The following is a 21930-nucleotide window of genomic DNA, read 5'->3' as shown; positions in this document are numbered from 1 at the left end:
CATGACACGTACAATCTTTTGGACTCATAAAAATGAAATTAAAAATGTTCTAAACTGGGTGATAAGAATTCAATGTAATGTCTACTCTGCACATGCTCTGTTTTGTTCAGCGATCGCGTAGCCAGAAACATCTCCCTCGAACGATGCTAAAAAGAACTTGACTTTAAAGTCGACATGTTGGCTATCTTGTCAATCTTCTACAATCTTTAACAGACCAGTAAAGAAGTCTTGAACTGTTTTGGACTTTGTTCATTTTTTGTTTTATTTTTTTCTGGGTCAATCAAGAAGATGAATAAACACCTTCATTGCCATGTTCTTGAAAACACCTCCAAAGTGTCCTGGAGTTATTTGTCTCATGGAAACTTCTCATCACAATCATGAACACACATTGAAATAAAAACAGATTTTGCCACAGCACAGCAAAATGTAGAGGAAGCAATGCCCGGACTGTTCTCTGGCTGTTTATTGGGGTGACCGTGTGTGTGTGTGTTTGTCACTCGTGTGTGTTCACTACCACTGCGGTGGTGGTATAGGAAAACGGGCTCAACAGCAGGGCCAGGGTGTAGTGGCGGTGACCGCCAACATGCGCCTCGAACACAACCTGCACAGACACAAACACGACATTCTGAGCCGATCCCCTCGCAAACATGGTTGACGCTTGACCCACCATCGGCCAACTCTTTCCACAAACTGAAGACAACAAAACGCAGTGACAATACGCTGTTCCAGAGGCCTGAGTGATGGTATTTTCATTGCACGCTGTTTTGACATGCACATCACCTCAGCACTTTGACCTTTCCACAAGACGAGAGGTACTCACATCCACCATTTCGTGGAATGGTGTCCGGCCTTCAGCCTTCCAGTAAGACTTGGTGTCAAACTCGACACGATACACCCCTGGCTGGAAATCCTGCTCTGTGATCAGGTTGTGAACCTCACCAGTAGCGTCTGTCACCCTGGGAGGAGGGATAAAGACCGTCTTCAGTAGCATCACGCTTAATTATAATGTACGCTTTCAATCTCCATTTTGACTTTCAAGAAATCTCATCCGCATCTTCTACACGTTGATTTCCTTTCACACTCAAGACAATGACCTCCTCACCCGTTAGCGACCTGTGCCCATGCTCCGTTAGTGTCTCGTCGGGCCACCTTCAGTGCCACAGAGCCGGCTGGCACACCCTTCACTGCGTCTAGGATCTTCACCATCAGAGGGCATTTGGCATCCGACTCACCGTGCCTGTCCTGGACCGCAAAAACTAGTCAACAACACTACACGCGGTACACATGTAGACACATCGGGAATTTAACATGCAGCTGAAACAGACATGGTGAGGTAAACAGAGTGTAGCGAAACAGAGAGGTGAATGTGGCGGAGGTAGCCTACAAGGTCGTCAACCCAAGTGTCAATCCATCCCTTGCGGTAACTACTACCTGTTACAATACTAATGGTCTCTTCCCTTGGTTTGTCTAATTTCCTTATCTCACACTCACAAACACATTCCTTATCCAACCATCTAAACTTGTTATTGTGTCATTGCCCCCTCTTGTTGTTGTTGTCTCTTATCTTGGGTAACTTACAGTTAACATCACTTATTTGCCATGATATTTGTTGACATAACATACTGTGCTCATCCAGTGTGTACAGTAAAACAGGTTATCCACCCTTCTCAAGGGCACAGAGCCATGCCGGTGTTTGAACATGACTTTGTGCAGAGAAACTGTTGACGTTGCCTGGAATGAACTTCAAAACCTCATGCCATGATGGCCAAACAAATTATTTTTGTGAAAATAATTTGTCTCCAAGGCTAAAACTCAACAAACTACTTTCTACCACGCTTTTTTGATATTAAATGTTCTATTTCTGTCCAGACTGATCGACAATGCCATGGGAAGACACATACACATACTCACCACTGGAGCGGCGCTGCAAAGCAGAACCGAGGAGGCGAAAAGCAGGCCAAGCAGTGATCTGACCATCCTGGAGTTCGACAGGCTGCTCTACCTACTCACTTAAAGACAGGTAGAGTGGCAAGGACAAAGGCAGCATAGCTTTATACCCAGCACCCCCCCCCCCCCCTGTCCCAGAAATACCCTGCCTCCTTCTGTCGGCTAAATCAATACCCAGAGATTGAGTAACCCACACAGACCATGCTTTGTAGCAGTTCTATAAAAAAGGATTTGGCCACGGTGGGAGCTAAGATAGGAATGTGCCAGTGTGCTCATAATATTGGTCTAATCTTGGGAAACAATGTATGGTTCAAATACAGCAATTGTATGAATGATGATTTTTATGAAACCCAGTAGAATTGTATCTGTGTCAAAGACATGCCAAAGATCGCAGGCAGTTAAAGACATGTCAGTTGTTGGCTCATGTTGGCTCTGAATCAGTTGCCACAAACACTTGATTAACAGTTTGGCTCCACTAAACTGAATGAAAAAGGACCTAAGGATACCCTTTATTGTATGACTTATCTCGTTGGCATTTGCTTAATTAAATCTGACATGCTGTTCCTTTTTCTCAACTGCAAACGAAGGAGAGGGACTTGTGTGTGGGATATGTGGGACTTGGCAAGCATCTGGGACCATAAGAACTGCCCACATGCCTTTTTCTACCTGCTCATAACATACACCACAAACCATGCTAGCTCTGGATAAGTTAATAGCACAGACAGTCAGTCTGTCCTTCAGGCAGCCTTCCAATCAGGTGTAGTATTACCTTCTGTGGGTAAAGCTGTGTGAATGGCCTTCTTTGTCAAAGTGGCTTTTGACAGCAAAGCTTAAACTGGATTAGCTCTCGCTGATGTTTTTCTCAATCAGTTTTGTCATGTTATCAAAACCAACACATTTATAAAAGCACAGGACATTTTGTAAGGGAGTGTTGCGTTTCCATTGTTTTCCAGGAGATCTCTTGTACTGCTTGAACTTCTGGTGTGAATGTTTTGTGCTTTAGGTGTTGAGAATTTTGGAGAGTGTATTTTGGCTCAGGTTGTAAAGTTCGTCAGCACAGCAGGTTGGTACGTGTTACCATTAGCCTGCATTTTTATCTTACCCAGCCCCAAAAGCACAATAGATATAATCCGCTCTGACGCTTGTGGGAAACAAACATGTTGGCTTTTGGATGTGGGAAATATGGTTTCGATAAAGAGTGTTAATTAAACATACAAATTAGTGAATATAATAAAACCAAATGATATACCACTAACATTTTGGCATTTATTCTGTAATTGCTGTAAAAATATCAACATCTACAATTGGTCATGTAAAAAAGTACAGAATCCACAAATTATAGGCTTTTAAATGTATTCCACACACCACAAGGACATGTACAAACATGTTCAATATCTAAGCATTTACCAATGAACCATTTTGTTAATCTTATACCTAGGCCTACATACTTTGTCATGAAAAAAGCAAATAAGCCAAAATACCAACAGACAAGCAAGTGATTTACAGTCACAATCTCAATAATAGAAACCCCCTGGACAAGTACAGAAGCAATGCTTCTGAGGACATTTTCTGCAAAGCTGTCACTGTTGACTACACCTGCGAGAAGGACTCGTTGGACTTTTGGGACTTTTGGTGGAGCCCTTTTTACTTTTCCTCAGTTTGTTCCGAGGAGTTAGAACCGTGGCTTCTTGCGCATGTGCAGTGACTTCACCTGTTTCCCTACCAGTGGCCCCAGCCGTCTCCACGCCACCCTGGGCGTCTGTGGGTTCTGTTGCTACCTCTGTGGTACTAACTGCTCCTTCCGGCACCTCGACACCCTCTGCGTCTCCAAATTCGTCATGGGCCAGTGGGAGCTCACCTATTTGCAGGGGTTCAGCAGCCAGCACCAGCGTCCCCTCAGTACTTGGTGTGGCAGAAATGTTGTCGTGTCCTGTGCTTTCCAACTCCACCTTTTCAGCTTCTGAACTTGGTCCAACGCCCTTCACTAGACTGGAGTCTACATCCACTGCCTGCCCGTCAGTACACACGCCCTCGGGTTCTGCCACTGCGACAACCTCTGTCTCGGGAATCAAAGAGGTCAATTCTGTCTCTACCTCCACTGTGGAAGTAACTTCTGCATTAGATACTTCATCTACAACAAGACCGTTCTCTGATTCTCCCCCTTCCGATGCTTCCTCAAAGGACTGGGATGATAAGGCCATGTCGGTGGGGGGCAAAATCTCTGTCTCCTCTGAGATCTCAACATCCTGGATGATCTTTGTCTGGTCTTCCTCCTCCAGGAGACCCTCACTCTCTACAGAGGGAGATATTACCACATCCTCGTCAGACCCAACCTCTTTTTCCGCCCCTTGAGCACTCTCTCCTTCAATATACTCTCCTGGTGTCTGATGTTGCAGCGATGACATCACTTCCTCTTTAGTGTATTCTTCTTCCGTATACTGCTCTTCTTCCTGGTCATCAACAATACTGTCTTCTGATGTCTGATGTTGCAGTGATGACATCACTTCCTCTCTAGTATATTCTTCTTCTATATACTCCTCTTCTTCCTGGTTATCACCTATACTATTTCCTGATGTCTGATGATGCAGTGATGACATCACTTCCTCTTTATTATATTCTTCTTCTTTATACTCCTCTTCCTGGTCATCACCTATACTGTCTTCTGATGTCTGATGTTGCAGTGATGACATCACTTCCTCTTTAGGATATTCTTCTGTGTTCTCCTTTTCTTCATGGTCATCACCAAAACTGTCTTCCGATGTCTGATGTTGCACTTCCTCTTCTATACACTCCTCTACTTCCTGATCATCACCAATACTATTTCCAGACTCATTTTGATGTGACATTGTGCCTTGTTCTAGATTTTCTTCCTCTACCCCACCATCTGTAATGTTTTCAGCTGAGGGTTTTTCATGCAGATCTAATTGTGAAAGTTCCTTTTCAGTTTCTTCTTGTTTTCTTCTTGTGTTTTCCACTGTGAGGTGATCTGAATCTGCATCTGATCCCACTTCTTCAAATTCAGACAGAACTTCTTCCAGGTCACTGGTAACAGTTGGGATGACAGGGACTCCCATTGTAAGGTGATCTAGATGTACATCTGACCCCATTTCCTCAGGACATTCCTCTTCTAGGTTTTCTTCAACATTATCAACAGTTGGCTCATCCTGGGACAATCCTGACATCACTTCCTCTTCTTGAGCCAGCGTTCTTGATTCTTCCTCGTCTGACTGATCTTCTGCAACTAGATCGATTATGTCAGATCCTGACAGAGAACACTCATGCGTGGACCCCTGGGCCAACATTGAAGCATCTTCACCAGACCCCTCATCAGAAAGATCAACGTCCTCCTGGGCCTCGGTCCCCTGGCTTTCAGCCTCCTCCACGGACTCCTTCACAGGAGATCTGATCTCCAATGCCGTCTCCTCTGCAGTCTGTTCATGTAGATCCTCAGATACCTCCATCGGGGAAATATTTTCATCTGCAAAGCCTAAGTTAGCGGATTCTTCTGCTCGTTCCTCTCCCAGTGAGTCAGGCTGTTCGCTCTGCTGTCCCGAGGCCTCGGTTGCTAACACCAAGCGCTCCTCCCCAGGACCCTCATACAGTGTGATCTCAGTTGTCAGCGGGGAAGCCTCCAATGCGTACTCCTCCTTAGTACAGTCTTCCAGAGTTGGATCTTCAGGGACAGGCAGGGCTAGTGTCTCGCTTTCTGAGAACTCTTCTTCGGCGTCTTCGCTTTCCGAAACGTCTTCAGAGGTCTCTCCTGGCTCTTTATCCTCCTCGGACAGCGACGGATTTCCCCGCTCGTTGTTTGTAGACACGGCAGCTTCAAAAGTGAACCGGCTCTCGGATACAGTGTTGGTCTGTGTTGTTAAGACCTCAGGAGGTGAAGTGTGTCTTGGTACTGTCACTTCTGACCCCTCATGACCCGTCATGCACCCTCTCAGTAAGGGCCCCCGCTGGGCACAGACTGGGACACCCTGAAAACCTGTTGTCATCTGACCCACACTGACCTGACTGATCCCAGCTTGCACCACGCCTGCTGGCAGAACTTGCCTTACTGAGGTCTGTCCTGCTAGTACTTGCCCCTCCCCAAACTGCATCCCCCTGACTTGCCCCATCCCCGGTTGCCCTAACATAACTTGCCCCATCCCCGGTTGCCCTAACATAACTTGCCCTATCCCTGGTTGCCCTAACATAACTTGCCCCATCCCTGCTTGCCTTAACATAACTTGCCCCACACCTGGTTGCCTTAACATAACTTGCCCTACTCGAGGCTGTCCATCACCAAACGGCACCACCCTAACCGACCCCATCCCTACTTGCCCCACCCCCCTCGTTAAGGTGTGTCCTGGCAGAATGCCATGCACACCACCCTGGGCTGCTGTGCCTAAAACCCCCTGAGGGGGAACAGCCTCCTGGACCAGGACTGCACCTCTGGGCAAAGTGCCCTGAGGAACACCTGGGCTTGAGCCTTGTGCTTCGGTTCTGACCTGCCTCTCCACTATCATATATTTACCATCCGAGGTGCGGCCTACTGTGGCCCAGCCACCTGTGGGCACAGAGCCCTGGACCCAGCCTGGGCTCCCTGGAGCCATCATCACGGGGCTAGTGGTGATAGTGGGCCTGGTAAGGCTTCCAGGGCTGGTCGTACTTGTGTCAGAGGTTGAGGTCTCTGATATGACCCTACTGCCTTGGATAACCATGCCTGGAGAGGATCCCTGGGATCCGTTGACTACTATCATGCCCTGCAGGTTGGCAGTGGGCCTCTCTGCCACCAGCACAGTATTGTGGACCTGTGGCTCCACTACGTAGTGCATAGGCTGCAGTATGGGGGTGGTGGTGTAGTACATAGGCTGCTGCACCAGGATGGTCTGACCAGCAGGGGGAGACAGAGGAACAGGCTGCTGCACCAGGATGGTCTGACCAGCCGGGGGAGACAAGGGTGCCTTGGTGACATGATGGGTCGCAGCTGATTGGCTAATGTTGACACTGCTGGTGGATGATTGGTGGACGTTAACCATGCTTGTTGAGGATTTGTTGATGTTGACGGTACTCTTGGCGATGTTGCTCTCTTTTTGGATGGTTTGTTTGGACTCAACAACACTTTCTACTTTAGGGGGTTGAGAGGGTTTGGGAGGGGAGCAAATCTCAGCCAGGGTCCTGAACTTTGGCCCCAGGTCGCTGAGGAACTGGAGGTCGTCGTCAGATTCCAGGAGGCTGCAGCAGCCCACTGAGCCCACAGGAGAACCCTGGCCCTCGTTGTCGTACACCAACAGACTGTCCTTCGTAGGGTTCTGAGCAGCACACGTCAGCTTCTGCAAAACACAACAAAAGAACCCTTTTTACTCACTTTTATTATGCATCTTAATGCTCTTTATTTCACGGTTCATCAGACTTAAGTTTGTAAAAGACATAAACAGCATTGGTAGAAGCAGGTGATTGGGGAACGTACAGTACCTGGAGATAGTAGTCCTCTAGGAAATCATCAGACAGGGCTATGTCCTCAAACATGTCTTGTGCGTTGGCGTGCCTGGCAAGGGAGGAATGTGTGTATCTGCCAAACGTGGAACCGCGAGAGGTCCCCAGATTGTAGCCCCTCCTGTGGAGCCCGTAGCCGGTGTCCATCTCTTGCTGACTCACGCTGACCTCTTGACGCAGTGTGTTACTGTAGTCACTGTACATCCCGCTGTTCCGGTAGCTGTTGACCACTCTGGAGGACTTTGTGACGAAATTCCCTGCTTCCACAGTCCCAATGTTCGCTTGGTCAGTCACGACCATAGGAACACTGAGCAGGGGAATCTCCTACATAAATAGATACAAACAGACAATGTTATTACTAGCAAGAAATTAGTGATGTCTTATCAAACATTCTTTGCTTCTTGGGGCATATTTTTTAAAACATTTGAGTGCAAAATGATAGTTCCAGGATGTTGGTATACTAAAGTACTCACCCTATCTTCTCCCTTGCCCTCTGTGTGGTACGAGATGAGGTGTGCCTTGACATCAAATGGAAGGTCGATGAACTGGTCAGGAAAGCTGGCAGGGTCCCCACAACGACAGAACACCACCAGGAGAGGCAGCACTGTCAACACACAGCCAAGGAGGCAAAGAAGCCAGATATTCAGAACAAACAGCACATAACCACGAACGTATGGAAATGTCTAAGATCTATGTGTGATTGTGTTGCAGAGAGCTCCACCCACGTAGCAGTAAGAGGGCTGCGGTTAGAAGGAGGCTGATTGCTGGGGCAGAGATTTGGGAGGAGGGGGTCTGGGAGTATCCCATGAGCCTTGAGCGACAGTCCCCACCTTCTGGGCAGGTACACACCTCCACCCTAAACACCTCCTTGTCTGGGCAGGCTAGGCCTTGCTCATCTGCCACCTCAACAACCACATCATACACACCCGGCCACAAGGCCTCATGGGAATGCAGGGCAGCTGTGGTTTCTGTGGAAAATAAGGGGAGGAGAGGAGTGAGAGAAATAAGGGAAAGAGAGAGAGGCTTTTTTTTTCATCCCCCAGTCCTGACTTCCATGTTACATCTTTTTGAATCCTACAATCTTCTCCCCTCTTCTCTCACCATTGAATGGCTTCACCTCCCATTTCCCTTGCGTCCCCTCTGTAACCACGGTGAAGTTGAACGGAGCCCCGTTCGGTTTGACATCTTCATCGAAGGCAGTGACGTACACTGTGCGCTCATCAGAGCATACACTCTCATAGCTGGTGGTCAGGGTGGGGCAGTGGTCGTTAGAGTCCAGAACTTGGATAGCTATGGTGCCAGTCGCTGTTTTTGCAGGCATGTCTGAATGTGGGAAAAAGGAAGAACTGTTGGAACATTCACTGCAGACAAATGTTAAATTGTGCATTTTAAGAATAATAAATGACACTAGCTTTTACACGCTGAACTGATTGTGACTTGAACAGGTTTATGCTCAAGCCCTTCATGACAAACAAACCTACCCTTGGTCAAACAGAGTATCTTAGCATAGTATGTCCCATTCACCAGAAACTTGGACTCTCGATCTGGCTTCTTGTTGAGTTTGATCTCAGCTGTCTTCTCATCAATGGTCAACCAGTTGTCTGGATCATAGGCCTTGGCATAGCTGCAAAGTGGGTTGTATTAGGTCACTACTGGGCCGCATGCCATCAGTCCATGGTGTTGCTAATTCGATTACAAAATAATTCGGTTGATGTATTTTCACTGACCTGACATCCTCTGCAGGTTCTCCAGTATCTCCATCCACAGCAGGATAGGTGGTGATCACCCCATCTTTGGGGAACTCTGCTGGGTCTTCAGACACAGGCACAAGCTTGGTGGTTGGCCGAAACCCTGGGCTTTCAGGCATGTTGTTCACGGCAATCTTAATCGAGTAGCTCTTTTTCTTTGTTTTCTCAGACCCAGGACCAGACCCAGGCTTCACTCCAGCCCCTGTCCCAGCCCCTGTCCCAGCCCCTGTCCCAGTCCCTGTTCCAGCCCCGGCTCCTGGCCCAGCTCCTGCCCCAGTTCCACCTCCAGCCCCTGTCCCAGCCCCGGCTCCTGTTCCAGCTCCTGGCCCAGCTCCACCTCCGGCCCCTGCCCCACCTCCGGCCCCTGCCCCAGCCCCTGCTCCCTGCCCAGGTCCTCCTTCTCCCACTGCCACGTCCACATCCATCTCAACAGCACTCCCCACAACGAAAGGGGCTACATTTTCTATGACCAGTCCCAGCTCAAGCTTCTGGATTTCCTCAAAATCCACAGCCTGGTGTGTTGGACAGTATAAGGAAGGAAGGAGGGGGAAAAATATATTTTAGGTAATGAAGAAAACATTAAAATCCAGACACAACGAAACGTTTTCCAATACATACCTTGACAAGCTTCAGAATTCCCTCATTGGTTTTCTTGTCTGTCTCAATGGCAAAGAGTCCGTCTTCATTTCCTTTCACAATGTGAAAGACGGCCTCCCAGTTATCTGTGTGTTCCACATCTTTGTCCAAAGCTTTGATCCTCATCACAACCACATCAGCCACATTCTCATCAACACTGCCTGCATACTGAAAAAAAACCAGAACAACAATCACCCATGGACGAAGACACAAAAGATGCACATTTCCAGATTGATTTCATGGGATCAGATCAGGGTTCAAAGGAATTGGTGTTGGTGGTCATTACATCTGACTTCTCCAGAGTCGGGACGTTGTCATTGATGTCCAGCAGTTTGATCTCCACCGTCCCGGTCCCTGTCAATCCTCCCAGGGCCCCTCCCATATCCGTCCCTTTCACCACCAGCTTGTAGAGATCAACCGTCTGCATGGATAGGACGACACGCATGTTTACAGCTCTCATGGACATGAGCAGCAGAACACCTGGAGCTTTCAATTATTCTTTCAAAGCTCTTAAAGGCACAGCAAACCTCCAGGCCTTAGCTAACCTCTCTGTCCAATGTGGCTTGGTTGACGTAGAGCTCCCCTGTCTTTTCGTCGATTTTGAACATGGATACCGAGCTCTTTGGCTCCTGACTGACGATCTGGTAGGCAATCTGGGAGTTAATGTTTCCTTCTTCGTCATCATCCGTGGCGGTGATCTTCATGACAAAGGTACCTGTTTTTTCCCAGCAAATGGGGAAACATGGGAGTGAATTATCACAGAACATGGCAACAAACTCCATCTTAATATTGTACGGAATATGTATGGCATACTGCGTGTTGTAACGTGTGCGTGTCTTAATGATGCCATTCTTTTATTTGAAGTATGGGTATGACAGCCTTAGTTGTAACAGAGTTGGGGACGGTCAGTTAAATACCTTCTTTACTGGACTCTGTGACTTCCCCAGAGTGGAACTCAAAATGCGGGGGGTTGTCATTCTCATCAAGGACGGAAACTGTAAGTGGAATTTTGGCCTCTGCCAAGCTCCCATTTTTGAACCTTGCTACACCAAACAACTGTGTGGTTGGGTTAGAGATGGGGGGGGGGGGGACAGAAATAGGTGGAGAGATGCAAACCACATGAATATTTACAGGACAGCCTGTGACTCTTTACGGAACAGTTCACCACGTATGTCTGACAGGGTGGACTCACGTCGTACTCTGCTCGCTCCTCGCGGTTCAGGATGCCAGTAATGCGTACAAACCCGTTCTCAGGGTTGACAACAAAGAGGTTAAAGGGAGGCTTGTCAGCACCAGGCCCTCCAAGGGAGTACTCCATATTCTTCTTTTCTTCCCTGTCAGAGCGAATCTGAACAAAGGATACACACCAGAAGCCGTCAGGTGACATGGCACGCTGTGTTCTTGCACTGTGCATCTACTGTATACTGTTGTGATTAGAAAACCATTCATTGCATCGTGAGTATGAGAGCGTTTTGTTCAAATGTGACATACACCTTCGGGTCATTGTGACCCTTCAGTCATTGTGACCCACCCTCCTGTTGCGAAAACAAAAACAAAGTGAAGCATATCAAAGACCTCCCACAACGCAGAGGTCAAAAGAAAATGCTTCACTTTGTTTTTGTATTGGGTAAAATTGTCGCAACACGACGAGTCATTGTGACCCGAAGGCACCACAAGGGTTAAATGATGTTATGTAATTGTCTACATAATGTATAATTTAATTCTATTTGCCAGTTTTCTTGCAAATAATTACTTGAATTATTAAGTGCAGAACTGGCTAAGACTGCATTTTTCATCGGTACTTCCCATACGTCAAACAAATCACTCTTATCATGACGTAAGATCATGCGTAACCTGTTTCTGATTCTCTGTCACAAGTTCTCAAGCATTCTCAAGAATCAAGTGGCAAACAAAATGGATGCCAGGTTTCACGTTTGGAGCATGTAGGGCAGATTTTCTGTCTACATTGAAGCTTGAGTCTCTGTAAAGTCAAGAGGTCATGCAGCGAGGCCCCACTAAGAGAGAATATAGCACACAGGACAGACTTTTAGGAGACAGTAAGAGAGGTAAACATGTGCGAATAGGGACTTACATATGAGTAACAACTTGTTCACCTGTTGTATGTTCTAGTGTATCAGTGCACTGACCATTGAAGACGATTTGAAGATCTGGGAAGCGATTCTGTGCATTCTATATCTGTATTGACCAGCTACTGTATTTAAGCATGGCTTGAGAGGCAGAGTCTTCACTCATGCCATCAGTTTGTCCTGAACTGATTGTTTGATCCGGGCAGCTGGACTAATAAACCAAAGTCAACTCCTTTCCTTTGTCATGGCTCTTTCCGGCCTGCCTTCTCCAGACAGGTGTCCGAAATGAATGATTGCCAAACTATTCCATACCAGAACTTCCTGAACTATTGTTTTTGATTTACCTTAGCAATAAACTGTTTCTGGGTATAGTCATGATTCTCTTTCAGTTTGGAAGGTGGAAGAATCCACTCTCGTTTCTGTCGTCTGGAATTGTGGCGTTTCCCTGCTTTTGCCGTGCAATTGAGAGCCTGAAAAGAAAGTACATTGAATGAAAATTGAATCTAATCACACACACATACTGTTCAGTACACGCACGGACACACAACCCAACACACAACTTAACATTTACACCAACAAACAGAGTCAGTTCATGAGGGTCATTGCTGTAACAGCATAGTTGCGTTCGACCCACTTTTTAAAAGTCCTGTCAAATTTGCCTAAAAAGCCTAAACAAGGCATATCCAAAGTTAATTGTAAGCAGTTCTTGAACAATTTAGAGGACAGGTGGTCTCTTTTGAAAGGTGACACTCTGAAGTTACAGAATCCCTGTAAGTGCTACTGGTGTTGAGTAATAGAAGCTTGAACACAATGAAAAAGGTTTTATTTCAGCCTGAATTTTGTTTGGCATACAGATGCTTGCAGATGCCTTTAGGTGGGGGGTATTAGCTGGAAGACACAATTGCACCACAGCATGAATCCTTACCTAATCCAAGTCAAAAGTCGAATATAAAACCACATTACATTTAACATGTTTTTCTAGGGTACATCCAGGCGTTTTCTAAAAGTGCCCTTTGGAGACTCCAAAAGGACCCTTGGTAAACCATGGTCAAATATTTAGGATAAAAAGGTTTTACTTTTCATAATTGTTGTCTTTAATGAAAGGTGGTACTTTGAGCTATTATTTAAGCAATAAGGTACGAGAGGCAGTACTTAATCGCCAATAAAGTACGTGTTCAAGGGTGTTGTTAGCCCGACGTGCAGCGGAGGGCCGGGAAACCCTGGAGCCGGAGACCCCGGAGAGCACTATTGGGAGAATGGCAGTTCTCCCTTTATTAGACATTCTCTGGCTTTATTAACAATAAAGTACTGTATGCCTCTTTACATTTACCTTAAAGGGGAGAGTTCCAAAATAACTCAAAATAACTAAAAGGTTGCAGAAGAAAAAGACAAGTGTACAAGTACTCGTGTTCAGCAGTTTATTGGTTAGCAAGCTAGACTAGCAACATTCGGTTAATTTTTGAGCAATAATATTGCACTGTCCTGTGCTATCAGTGCTAACTAGCTGGTCTAGCTACTGAAACGTTGCACGGCAGCCCAGGTTTAGTTAGCTAGCTAGTTACTCGCTAGCCACTAGGTTCACTGCTAGCCATTAGTTGCTGACTAGATATCCACTTATTTAATTTTAGGTTCGTAGCCACGCAAATACATGACCTGGTCTTGCTTGGCTTCTTAAAACAACGTTTTTCACAGATGCACAATTAATGGAGATATCCAAATCAACATAACCTAACCTTAACAACAGCCTGATGTTGCATGAAGCATGACCCTGAAAAGGAGGACACTTGGGTCCAAAAAGGAGGACAAAGGGTCAACCCCAAAGGACAACCCCAAAAAGTTGTTGATGGGGGGAGGGGGGGGGGGGGAGCAGTAAGGAACAGTAAGGAGTGAGGAACAGTAAAGCCACGTAGGTTAGACGGAGGTCTTTCTTTTTGACATCGGAAAACTTACGCAAGTGGTAAATTGCGACGGTGGGCAGGAAGGGTCAAAAAGGAAGACAAAAGGGCGAAAAGACGGACACGCAACAGCGGTCCGGACAAAAGGTTGGAAAACTGGACTGTCCGGCCGAAATCCGGATGTCTGGTCATTTATGATTGATTTAGAATGTTTAAGCCTAATGTTTAAATTAAATATTATTTTATTGACTATTGTCCCATTGTCGTTATTTTAAAGGCAACTTTTATAAAATGAGCATTGAGCAATGAATGAGATGGTGCGGGATCTAGCTAGGCTACCAAACGTGATGTTCACAATGCCATTTGTCCGTTGCCATAGTTGCATAGCAACAGCCACACGTACTGAACTATTTTCTCTGGGCTACTGAAATGCGATAGGCAACTTTTTCCGTTTTTTGTTTTGTTTGTTGGCTATAACTATTCTGTGCTGAAAGGCAGCTTACTATTTATTTACTATTTATAATTTCGCTGGTAACCGTATTATAAAAGCAATAAGGTACTCAAGGCAGTACTCTATCGTCAATAAAGTAGTACGTGATCCAGGGTTTGCCGTCCCACACCCTTGAACACGGAGGCTACTTTACACGTACCATTGCTTAATTAGGGCTCAACACACGGATTTTGGGAGCCACCTAGTTGACTTTAGAAGACTATGAACGGGCCATGGAAGTTCCTATTGGGTCAAATGAGGTGTAATGGCCATTGTAACACCAAAACATCAGGAATATTGGTGTAAATAAGGGACCCAAAGTTACTTAAGAGCAAGTGTAGGCTACATGATTGACTGGACGCTTCCGTTGGCAAATTTAGCATGATTCAACAACAGTTCATGGCTATTTATGGATGTCATAAACAAAATAGCCTACTTTACTTGGTTGGACAGTTTGGACCTTTGGGGAATGCAACCGGACCATCCAACCGGACAATGTTGTTGGGATGTTTTGCATAACTGGACAACTGTGATCTTTTTTGGGTGAGTAGTCTCTGTTTGCTTTCACTTTGTTGACACGTTCGTGGTCGGACAAAGACGTTGATGTACCTGTTGTTGCGGCTCAATGTTGATATGGGCAACATCAATATAATCGTAGCTTTTTCAACGCGGTCCACGGTGGGGAAGGCGCTAAGAGGTTTTAACACTCATGTTAATCATTCTTCCATGACACAACAGAGCTATTGAAGTAACTTGTATCATGTTGGATTGGGATGGGATGTTTTATTTGTATGTAGTTTTTGGATGTTGGGATGGGATATTTCAATTTGGATATTTTCAGATAAAAAGCTGTCTTTGACACAAGAAATATCTGAAAGACTTTTGACTTTGAGACAAACGTTGTGCTGCAACAAGCAACATAGACAAAACTGAGTTCAACAGTCAGGTTGAAAAAATAATGAAATGAAAAGATTTTAAAATGAAGCAAAGCCAATAACATGTACAGACATGCACATACGAGAGAGAGAGAGAGAGAGAGAGACAGAGAGAGAGAGAGAGAGAGAGAGAGAGAGAGAGAGAGAGAGAGAGAGAGAGAGAGAGAGAGGCCATCAGACACACATTACATGATCTCTCACACAGTCACACTTACATGTTAGATGGGTCAGTCATTCCACTTAAATATTACATATGAAGTCACACCCTATTGACTGGAGGGTTGCAGACCTTTTTCTGGCTAGGAAGGTTTCTTGGTTGTACATTTCCCTGCTAACACTTTACATATGTTAAGTAAACGAATCAGTAATAGCAGAACGTACAAAATGTAGTGACTGACTTGTAGCTAACTTGTCTGGAAATGTAGTATGATAACGGTGTATTTAGCCTGTGGGATCAGTGTCATCATATAGCTTGCTTTGCTCATGTACTGCTCCAAGCAAAGAAAACGAATCCTTTCTTTAACAATCATTCAAAACTGATTTCAACATTGGATGATGTGAATCAAATGTGTGCCTGGGTGCTTTTACTCATGATGTTATGCAAGCTCTGCCTTTGCGGTACTTGTAGTAAGAAAGAACAGATGTGACTGATTGCTGGCACGTTTAGACTTTGGACGTTGTCTTGGAATTTGCACTTAAATCATACTGTTGCTGACGGGTGTATTTTTTGCTTAGAATTAGGCAAAAAAATAAGAGTGCAAAAAAAAAGCACTGTATAATGTTTTCTTTTTGCAGAGGTTTACATCTAAAGCGAGTTACAGGGGGGGAATTCAACCTGCAACAGTTTGATCTGCAGTCAAATGCTCTACCCCTGAACTGGACACATACACATGTGTGTTTGTGCTTGTTCACACATCATCCATAGCATGTTCAGTTTTGTGTAAGCCCACACTACACCCAGGACACTTTGTCCCCTTGCGGATACATCGCTCTGCATGTGGGTGGGTCTGTTCTTGTGCTCACACAGCACAAACAGATCTGTGGCTGCAAACTGTGCTAAACTCACCATGAGCAAAGTCGAACCTGGCAAGCACCTTTGTTTTAGGTCGCGGTAAGCATTTGTTTTAGCAAAGTACGGCTTTTCATTTGAATGATTGAAACCCATTTTTTAATTGACCCCGAGAACTCCATTTCCCGACAATTCTTAAACTTGAAAACATGTAGAGGTGTGTCATTTCACATGGTATTGGATAATTACTTTTTAACGTACAAAAATGGTTATGGATGTTACAAGTCTGGTCTTGAGTAGTAAATCAAGCATGTGTTACAATATAAACAGTCAGTTTATTAATGACTACAACCTCCACATAGGATTTTACTGGCTTTAGTGTTAAGTTACCTGCAAGCTCTGTTCACTTCTGATTGACAAAGATTTTAGAGGACCTATGCCTAATCCAGAGCGACTTACAGTAAGTACAGGGACATTCTCCCTGAGGGAAGTAGGGTGAAGTGCCTTGCCCAAGGACACAACGTCAATTGGCACAGTCGGGAATCGAACTGGCAGCCTTCTTATTAATAGCCCCACTCCCTAACCGCTCAGCCATCTGACCCCCCCCATGCCACATGCTGGTCAGATGTGTCAATAGAACAAGTGCAACAAAAAACTGGAGTTGGTACTCACCAGTGCCAGCACTAGCAGAAGCAGCAAGCAAACTCTCGCAAGGCAGATTCTAACCATGGCTGCACATAGACTGTACCGTAGACGTGGATGATCAGGCAGGAGTGTATTTCTCTGTTACGCAGACTATACTGTGGGAGACCTCGTAAGAAATGTGAAGGGTAGGGGGGGGGGGGGGGTCGTTTACATTGATGACAAGGAGGTGCCTTAAATACGTCCTCCGCCGGACACACCCATGTCAAGAATAGTTTACATCACAACCTCACCCTTCTCCACCCACCTATTCTCGCTCCCTGAACTCCCCCCCCCCCCCCCCCCCCCCTCCTCCACCACCAACACAAGCACACACACATTTTCCTCAAGTCTGAGTACAAATATTGACTTCCCTCCCTCCCCCCCCCCCCTCTGAGTGGTACTTTCGCACCCCTCCTCCAGTGAATGCTTTTGAAAGGTGTGTTTCTGCGTGTGGGGACAGCTGATTGATGGAGCCGGGCTGGGGCCTCAGGCAATGTACTCTTAACTGACTAGGGAAAGAGTGAATTTGACTGCTTTGCTTCAGTGCCTTTGCCTTGAACTGCCTACCATAAATCTACATAGGGTGGGACAAAATGTATGAAGTGGAGACAGGAGACCTGGTTGCAGCATGCCAACACGTGTTTGTTTTTGAAACAGGGACGGCTATTCAGCAAATAGCAACAGCATAAAAACTGGTTTAATTGGTCTGTGCTGATCCACTTGAGAAAATATGGATGATATATGACAGTTTGAACGTGACATGTTAGGAATGGTAATTTTTATTTTTATACAAATAAAAGCACAAACCAAGAGACCTTTCCTCGGAATACCCTCAGACTAAGGTTGACAAAAACATATATATTTATATATTTATATATACAGTGTTAACAGTTTAACGTTTAAGGTTACATTTTCATTTATAAAGTCACCAGAGGCATTATCTATTCCATCACATGATGACTCACATTCCGAAACGATGATATCTCAACCCTGAGTTTTCCTTTCCGGTTCTCCTTTAGAATGTGTTTTATTCTGCCCACCACTCCCCTGTCTCTCAACCCACTGCACATCCCCTTGCCTAGAAAGATTAGGTGGCACTGGACGAACTGTTGATAATGGCCCAAGACTTACTGGACTGAGTGCTCCTGCCCTTAAACAACCTGAACTTAGAGAAACTGGATTCTCAACCATAAAATGGCCTCCAACGTAATCACCATTACGTTCTGATTGAAACACCTGCTCCAGCACCAGTGGTTCAGAACCCATGTAGTCATGAGGAACGCGCCTGCCTGCCAGCATGATATTCTGAGGACCCTGGAGAGCTCCCGCAGGGGTTTGAAGATGACCAACTCCACCCTCGACCAAAATGGTCTGACCTCCCCCTCCTCCCATTCCTAGTGGGAGAACCACATGTTCCATCTTGGCCAAGGTGGCTTGTCCACCATCACAAGACACCGGGTTTAGACCCACACCCTGGTTCTCGCCCACTATGACCACCCTCTCCCCGTTTTTCAGGGAGGAGGGGGGGAGAGAGAGCATGCTGGTGTGTCCAGCGCTTATAGTGCGTTCTACGTGTCCAGTAAGTACATCCGTAGATGGCCCGTTGACCACTATCATGCCCTGTGAGTTCCCTCGCTCCAGCCTAGCTTGCCCCCCTCCTCCACTCCTCTCCACCAGCACCATCCCCTGGCCCTGGTCAGGCCTGCTGGACAACACCCGCTGCCCCTGCACCATCAGACCCTGAGCGGCTCCAGGCGGAGGCCCGTTGACCACTATCATACCCTGCAGGTTAGCAGCGGGCCTTTCTGCCAGCAGCACAGTGTTGTGGACCTGTGGCTCCACTACGTAGTGCATAGGCTGCAGCATGGGGGTGGTGGCATAGTACATAGGCTGTTGCACCAGGATGGTCTGACCAGCAGGGGGAGACAGAGGAACAGGCTGACTGATCACCTCTTTGACATAACTGGTGGGGGCTGATTTTGAAACGCTGACATAGTTGATATCAACGCTCCTGGTGGATGACTGGTTGATGTCGACGTTGCTGGTGGATGGCTGGGAGGTGTGCAAGTTGCTGGAGAATGACTGGCCGGATGGATGGATGTTGACACAACTGCGAGGGATGGTGGTCTTAGGTAGTATTTCAACGTCAGTATGTCCCGAGTCAACAACGCCTTCAAGAACAGGTTTGGGAGGGGAGCAGATCTCAGCCAGGGTCCTGAACTTTGGCCCCAGGCCGTCGAGGAACTGGAGGTCGTTGTCAGATTCCAGGAGGCTGCAGCAGCCCACCGAACCCACAGGAGAACCCTGGCCCTCGTAGTCGAACACCAGCAGACTGTCCTTCTGGGAGTAGTTCTGTGCTGCACATGTTGTCTTCTGCAAAGGAGAATGAAACACTGAAATTGAGAAAAGAAACATGAAGCAGAAAACTCACATATGCCGTATGCAAAAAAGCCAAGACAGCATACACTGCGGATACAGAACATCTCGAGTGACATACAGTATATGTTGCATACCGGGTCTCGGCGCTCACCTGTGAGTAGTAATTGTCCAAGATACGATCCGGAAGAGCGTTGTGTAGGTCCATGCTGTACTCCTCCATATCTTGGAAGTAGGTCATGTCCATGGAATCCACCATTTCTATCTGCTCATAGTCAAGGTATGTGCCTCCGAAGGCACTCATTTTGGACACGGCAGCCATGTTGTGAACCTCCATGGTGGTGTTGGCCCCCTTCAGCCACATGATGGTGGTCTGGGGGGCAGGGGCGGAGATCATCCATGGGGTGGACAGCAGAGGCACCTCCTGTGGTGGAGAGGGGCGTACCATTGGGGATCGTCGACTTTAAGGTACAATAGGTAGGATTGTTTCAGTTCAAAACGTCTCGTCCCCAATTAACCGTGGCACAGACTAAAATGGACACAATTGATTGGAATTTGTATTAATGTCCCTGTATTAAACCCACCCCACACCAGATAAACAGGCAGACCCATCTGACAGAGGAAATAATCCATGAGCTCACCGATTGGTTGAATCCCTGGCTATTTAGCATCTTCGAATATACCCAAACACAAAGTGTTCCATATTTTCAACCATAGATGATGACTTGATTTCCTGTTTACCCTGTCTTCCCCCTGTCCCTCTAAGTGGTAGGATATCAGGTGTTGTTTGGGCTCGAAGGGGAGGTCGACAAACATCGTTCCTCCGCCCCCACAGGAAAACCCCCCACATGGAAACGTCAGCATCAGAAGGCCCATCACTGAAATCACAACCCAGAAACAACTGTCAAATTTGGCTTCCGTGATCACCTCACAATGGAAATCCCATATCTAGTCATACTCACACAGCAGTATCAAAAACGCCAACACCTGGATACCGATCCCCGGCAATCCGAACGACGACGACCCCTTTAAAGTCGCCATCTCTCCGGCTGCAGTTTTGACCCAACAGGTCCTGTTGTTGGAGGAGGAGCAGGTGCACACTTGTAACAGGAGGTGCTGAGGTTCGGGGCAGGCCAACCCCTGCTGGTCCTGTATGATGAGGGTGATGTCATACAGGCCTGGCCACAGGGGCTCCATGGCCCTGAGAGAGGCGCTGGTGTCTGGTGGGGGAGCGTTCAAGTCATTTCAAGTAAATGTAAGTATTGAGTTACCTAGAGCCACAACTAAACCCACAACTTAAGCGCTTTTGATGCTTTGCAAACACAGTGTATTATGGCACCACCCAGTGGCAATGTTTCCAATGACTTTTTTAGAAGTTGCACCGATTCTTTCGCCGTTCGCCATGTTTCAAACCTCCACTCTCATTGAGGTTTACAGAGAGTACAGAGGCACTCACCTGATATCTCCTCCACCATCCACGCCCCCACGCTCTCCTCAGACACCAGTGTGAATTTCAAAGGGGCTCCGTTGGGATTCGCGTCCAGATCTTCCGCCGTGATGTTGAACATCTCCGTGCCGGAGCACAGGTATTCCTGCGTGCTGATTAGCATGGGGCAGTTGTCATTTGAGTCCTCCACATGTATAGCAATGGTTCCTGTCGCTGTCTTTATGGGCATGTCTAAGAGAAGAACATGGGAAATCAGCCGAAGGTGCAATGCAATCCTGCAACTGTAGTTGCAAACAGAATTCTAATCCTGTCCTTGAATGTTTCGTATAAATGTCAATGTTCTTTGTTTGAGATTGAAAATAATGAGCATGTAGGGCTTTTGGAGACTCAACAGTAATTGTTTTGAGAAGAAGTCAGTTATGAGAATTACTACTATTATCTCAAGACTTTTGATGATGTGATGCTATAATTCCTACCTTTGGTCAAGCAGAGTATCTTGGCGTAGTATGTCCCATTGACCAGATACGGCGACTCTCGATCCGGCTGCTTGTTGAGTGTGATCTCAGCTGTGTCCGGGTTGACCGACAGCCAGTTGTCGGGGTCAAAACCTTTAGCATATCTTTGTGGATCAAATGGAAATAATCAGATTTTCAATAGCTGTTCCATAAAACATGACCAGTTCCATGTTTCCTCATTTAGTGAGAGTACGTTACTTTAATTGTTTTTAAATAGATTTCATCACGGGATGAACCAAGTGTGCACTCACTGGACATTTTCTGCCGGTTCTCCAGTGTCTCCGTCTAAGGCATTGTAAGTAGCAATCACTTTAGATACACCGTCTCCTGGGCTTTCTGATAAGAACAAAGGCTTGACTACAGGCCTGAACACAGGGCCGTCAGGAAGGTTTTTCACAGCAATCTTCACAGGGTATCTTTTACCGCCTCCAATTACCAGCGTACTCCCTGCTGCTCCACTGGAGGCCGTTCCAGTTCCACCCCAAGTTCCACCGCCAGTTCCACCTGCAACCCCGGCCCCAGCCCCATCCCCACTACCACCCCCAGCCCCAACCCCACCAACAAAAGGAGCCGTGTTTGTCACCACCAACCCTAACTGTAAGTTAGGATGCAACTCAAAATCAACAGGCTGCAAGAGAGATGAAACAGGATCAGCATTGTCACGTTCACTTGCTCCCCACATA

General features: G+C 46.5%; 3 protein-coding genes and 1 pseudogene across 4 annotated transcripts; all 4 read right to left on the bottom strand.

The window, feature by feature from the left end:
- Window positions 1-236: 236 nt before the first annotated feature.
- Window positions 237-2025, bottom strand: ttr (transthyretin (prealbumin, amyloidosis type I)). The gene is made up of 4 exons (XM_084692698.1): window positions 1912-2025; window positions 1103-1242; window positions 821-956; window positions 237-601 (listed from the first exon to the last, which is right to left on the bottom strand). The coding sequence occupies exons 1-4, from the start codon at window positions 1975-1977 to the stop codon at window positions 494-496; spliced, it is 450 nt and encodes a 149-aa protein (XP_084548824.1). The 5' UTR covers window positions 1978-2025; the 3' UTR covers window positions 237-493.
- A 1189-nt stretch (window positions 2026-3214) lies between these two features.
- LOC146221154 (uncharacterized) lies at window positions 3215-14444 on the bottom strand. Its single transcript, XM_084692294.1, has 14 exons — window positions 14436-14444; window positions 12241-12366; window positions 11002-11157; window positions 10727-10865; window positions 10355-10524; window positions 10096-10230; window positions 9792-9977; window positions 9153-9685; window positions 8907-9049; window positions 8527-8748; window positions 8151-8393; window positions 7899-8029; window positions 7405-7749; window positions 3215-7262 (listed from the first exon to the last, which is right to left on the bottom strand). Exons 1-14 carry the CDS (start codon window positions 14442-14444, stop codon window positions 3528-3530), a joined length of 6273 nt encoding a protein of 2090 aa, XP_084548420.1. The 3' UTR covers window positions 3215-3527.
- Window positions 14445-17745: 3301 nt separating this feature from the next.
- LOC146221153 (desmoglein-2.1-like) lies at window positions 17746-20507 on the bottom strand. Its single transcript, XM_084692696.1, has 4 exons — window positions 20248-20507; window positions 20027-20163; window positions 19440-19709; window positions 17746-19282 (listed from the first exon to the last, which is right to left on the bottom strand). The coding sequence occupies exons 1-4, from the start codon at window positions 20480-20482 to the stop codon at window positions 17894-17896; spliced, it is 2031 nt and encodes a 676-aa protein (XP_084548822.1). The 5' UTR covers window positions 20483-20507; the 3' UTR covers window positions 17746-17893.
- Window positions 20508-20706: 199 nt separating this feature from the next.
- On the bottom strand, window positions 20707-21929 carry LOC146221152 (desmoglein-2.1 pseudogene; annotated as a pseudogene). The gene is made up of 3 exons (XR_014750730.1): window positions 21499-21929; window positions 21209-21351; window positions 20707-20963 (listed from the first exon to the last, which is right to left on the bottom strand). The product of XR_014750730.1 is annotated as a desmoglein-2.1 pseudogene (transcript).
- Between the last annotated feature and the right edge of the window lies 1 nt (window position 21930).

The sequence above is a fragment of the Hypomesus nipponensis genome, chromosome 26 (genome assembly GCF_054491055.1).
Source record: "Hypomesus nipponensis isolate SF chromosome 26, ASM5449105v1, whole genome shotgun sequence".
Classification (NCBI taxonomy): domain Eukaryota; kingdom Metazoa; phylum Chordata; class Actinopteri; order Osmeriformes; family Osmeridae; genus Hypomesus; species Hypomesus nipponensis.
The sequence above is the reverse complement of the archived record's forward strand: the minus strand, read 5'-3'. Positions and strand labels throughout refer to the sequence as shown.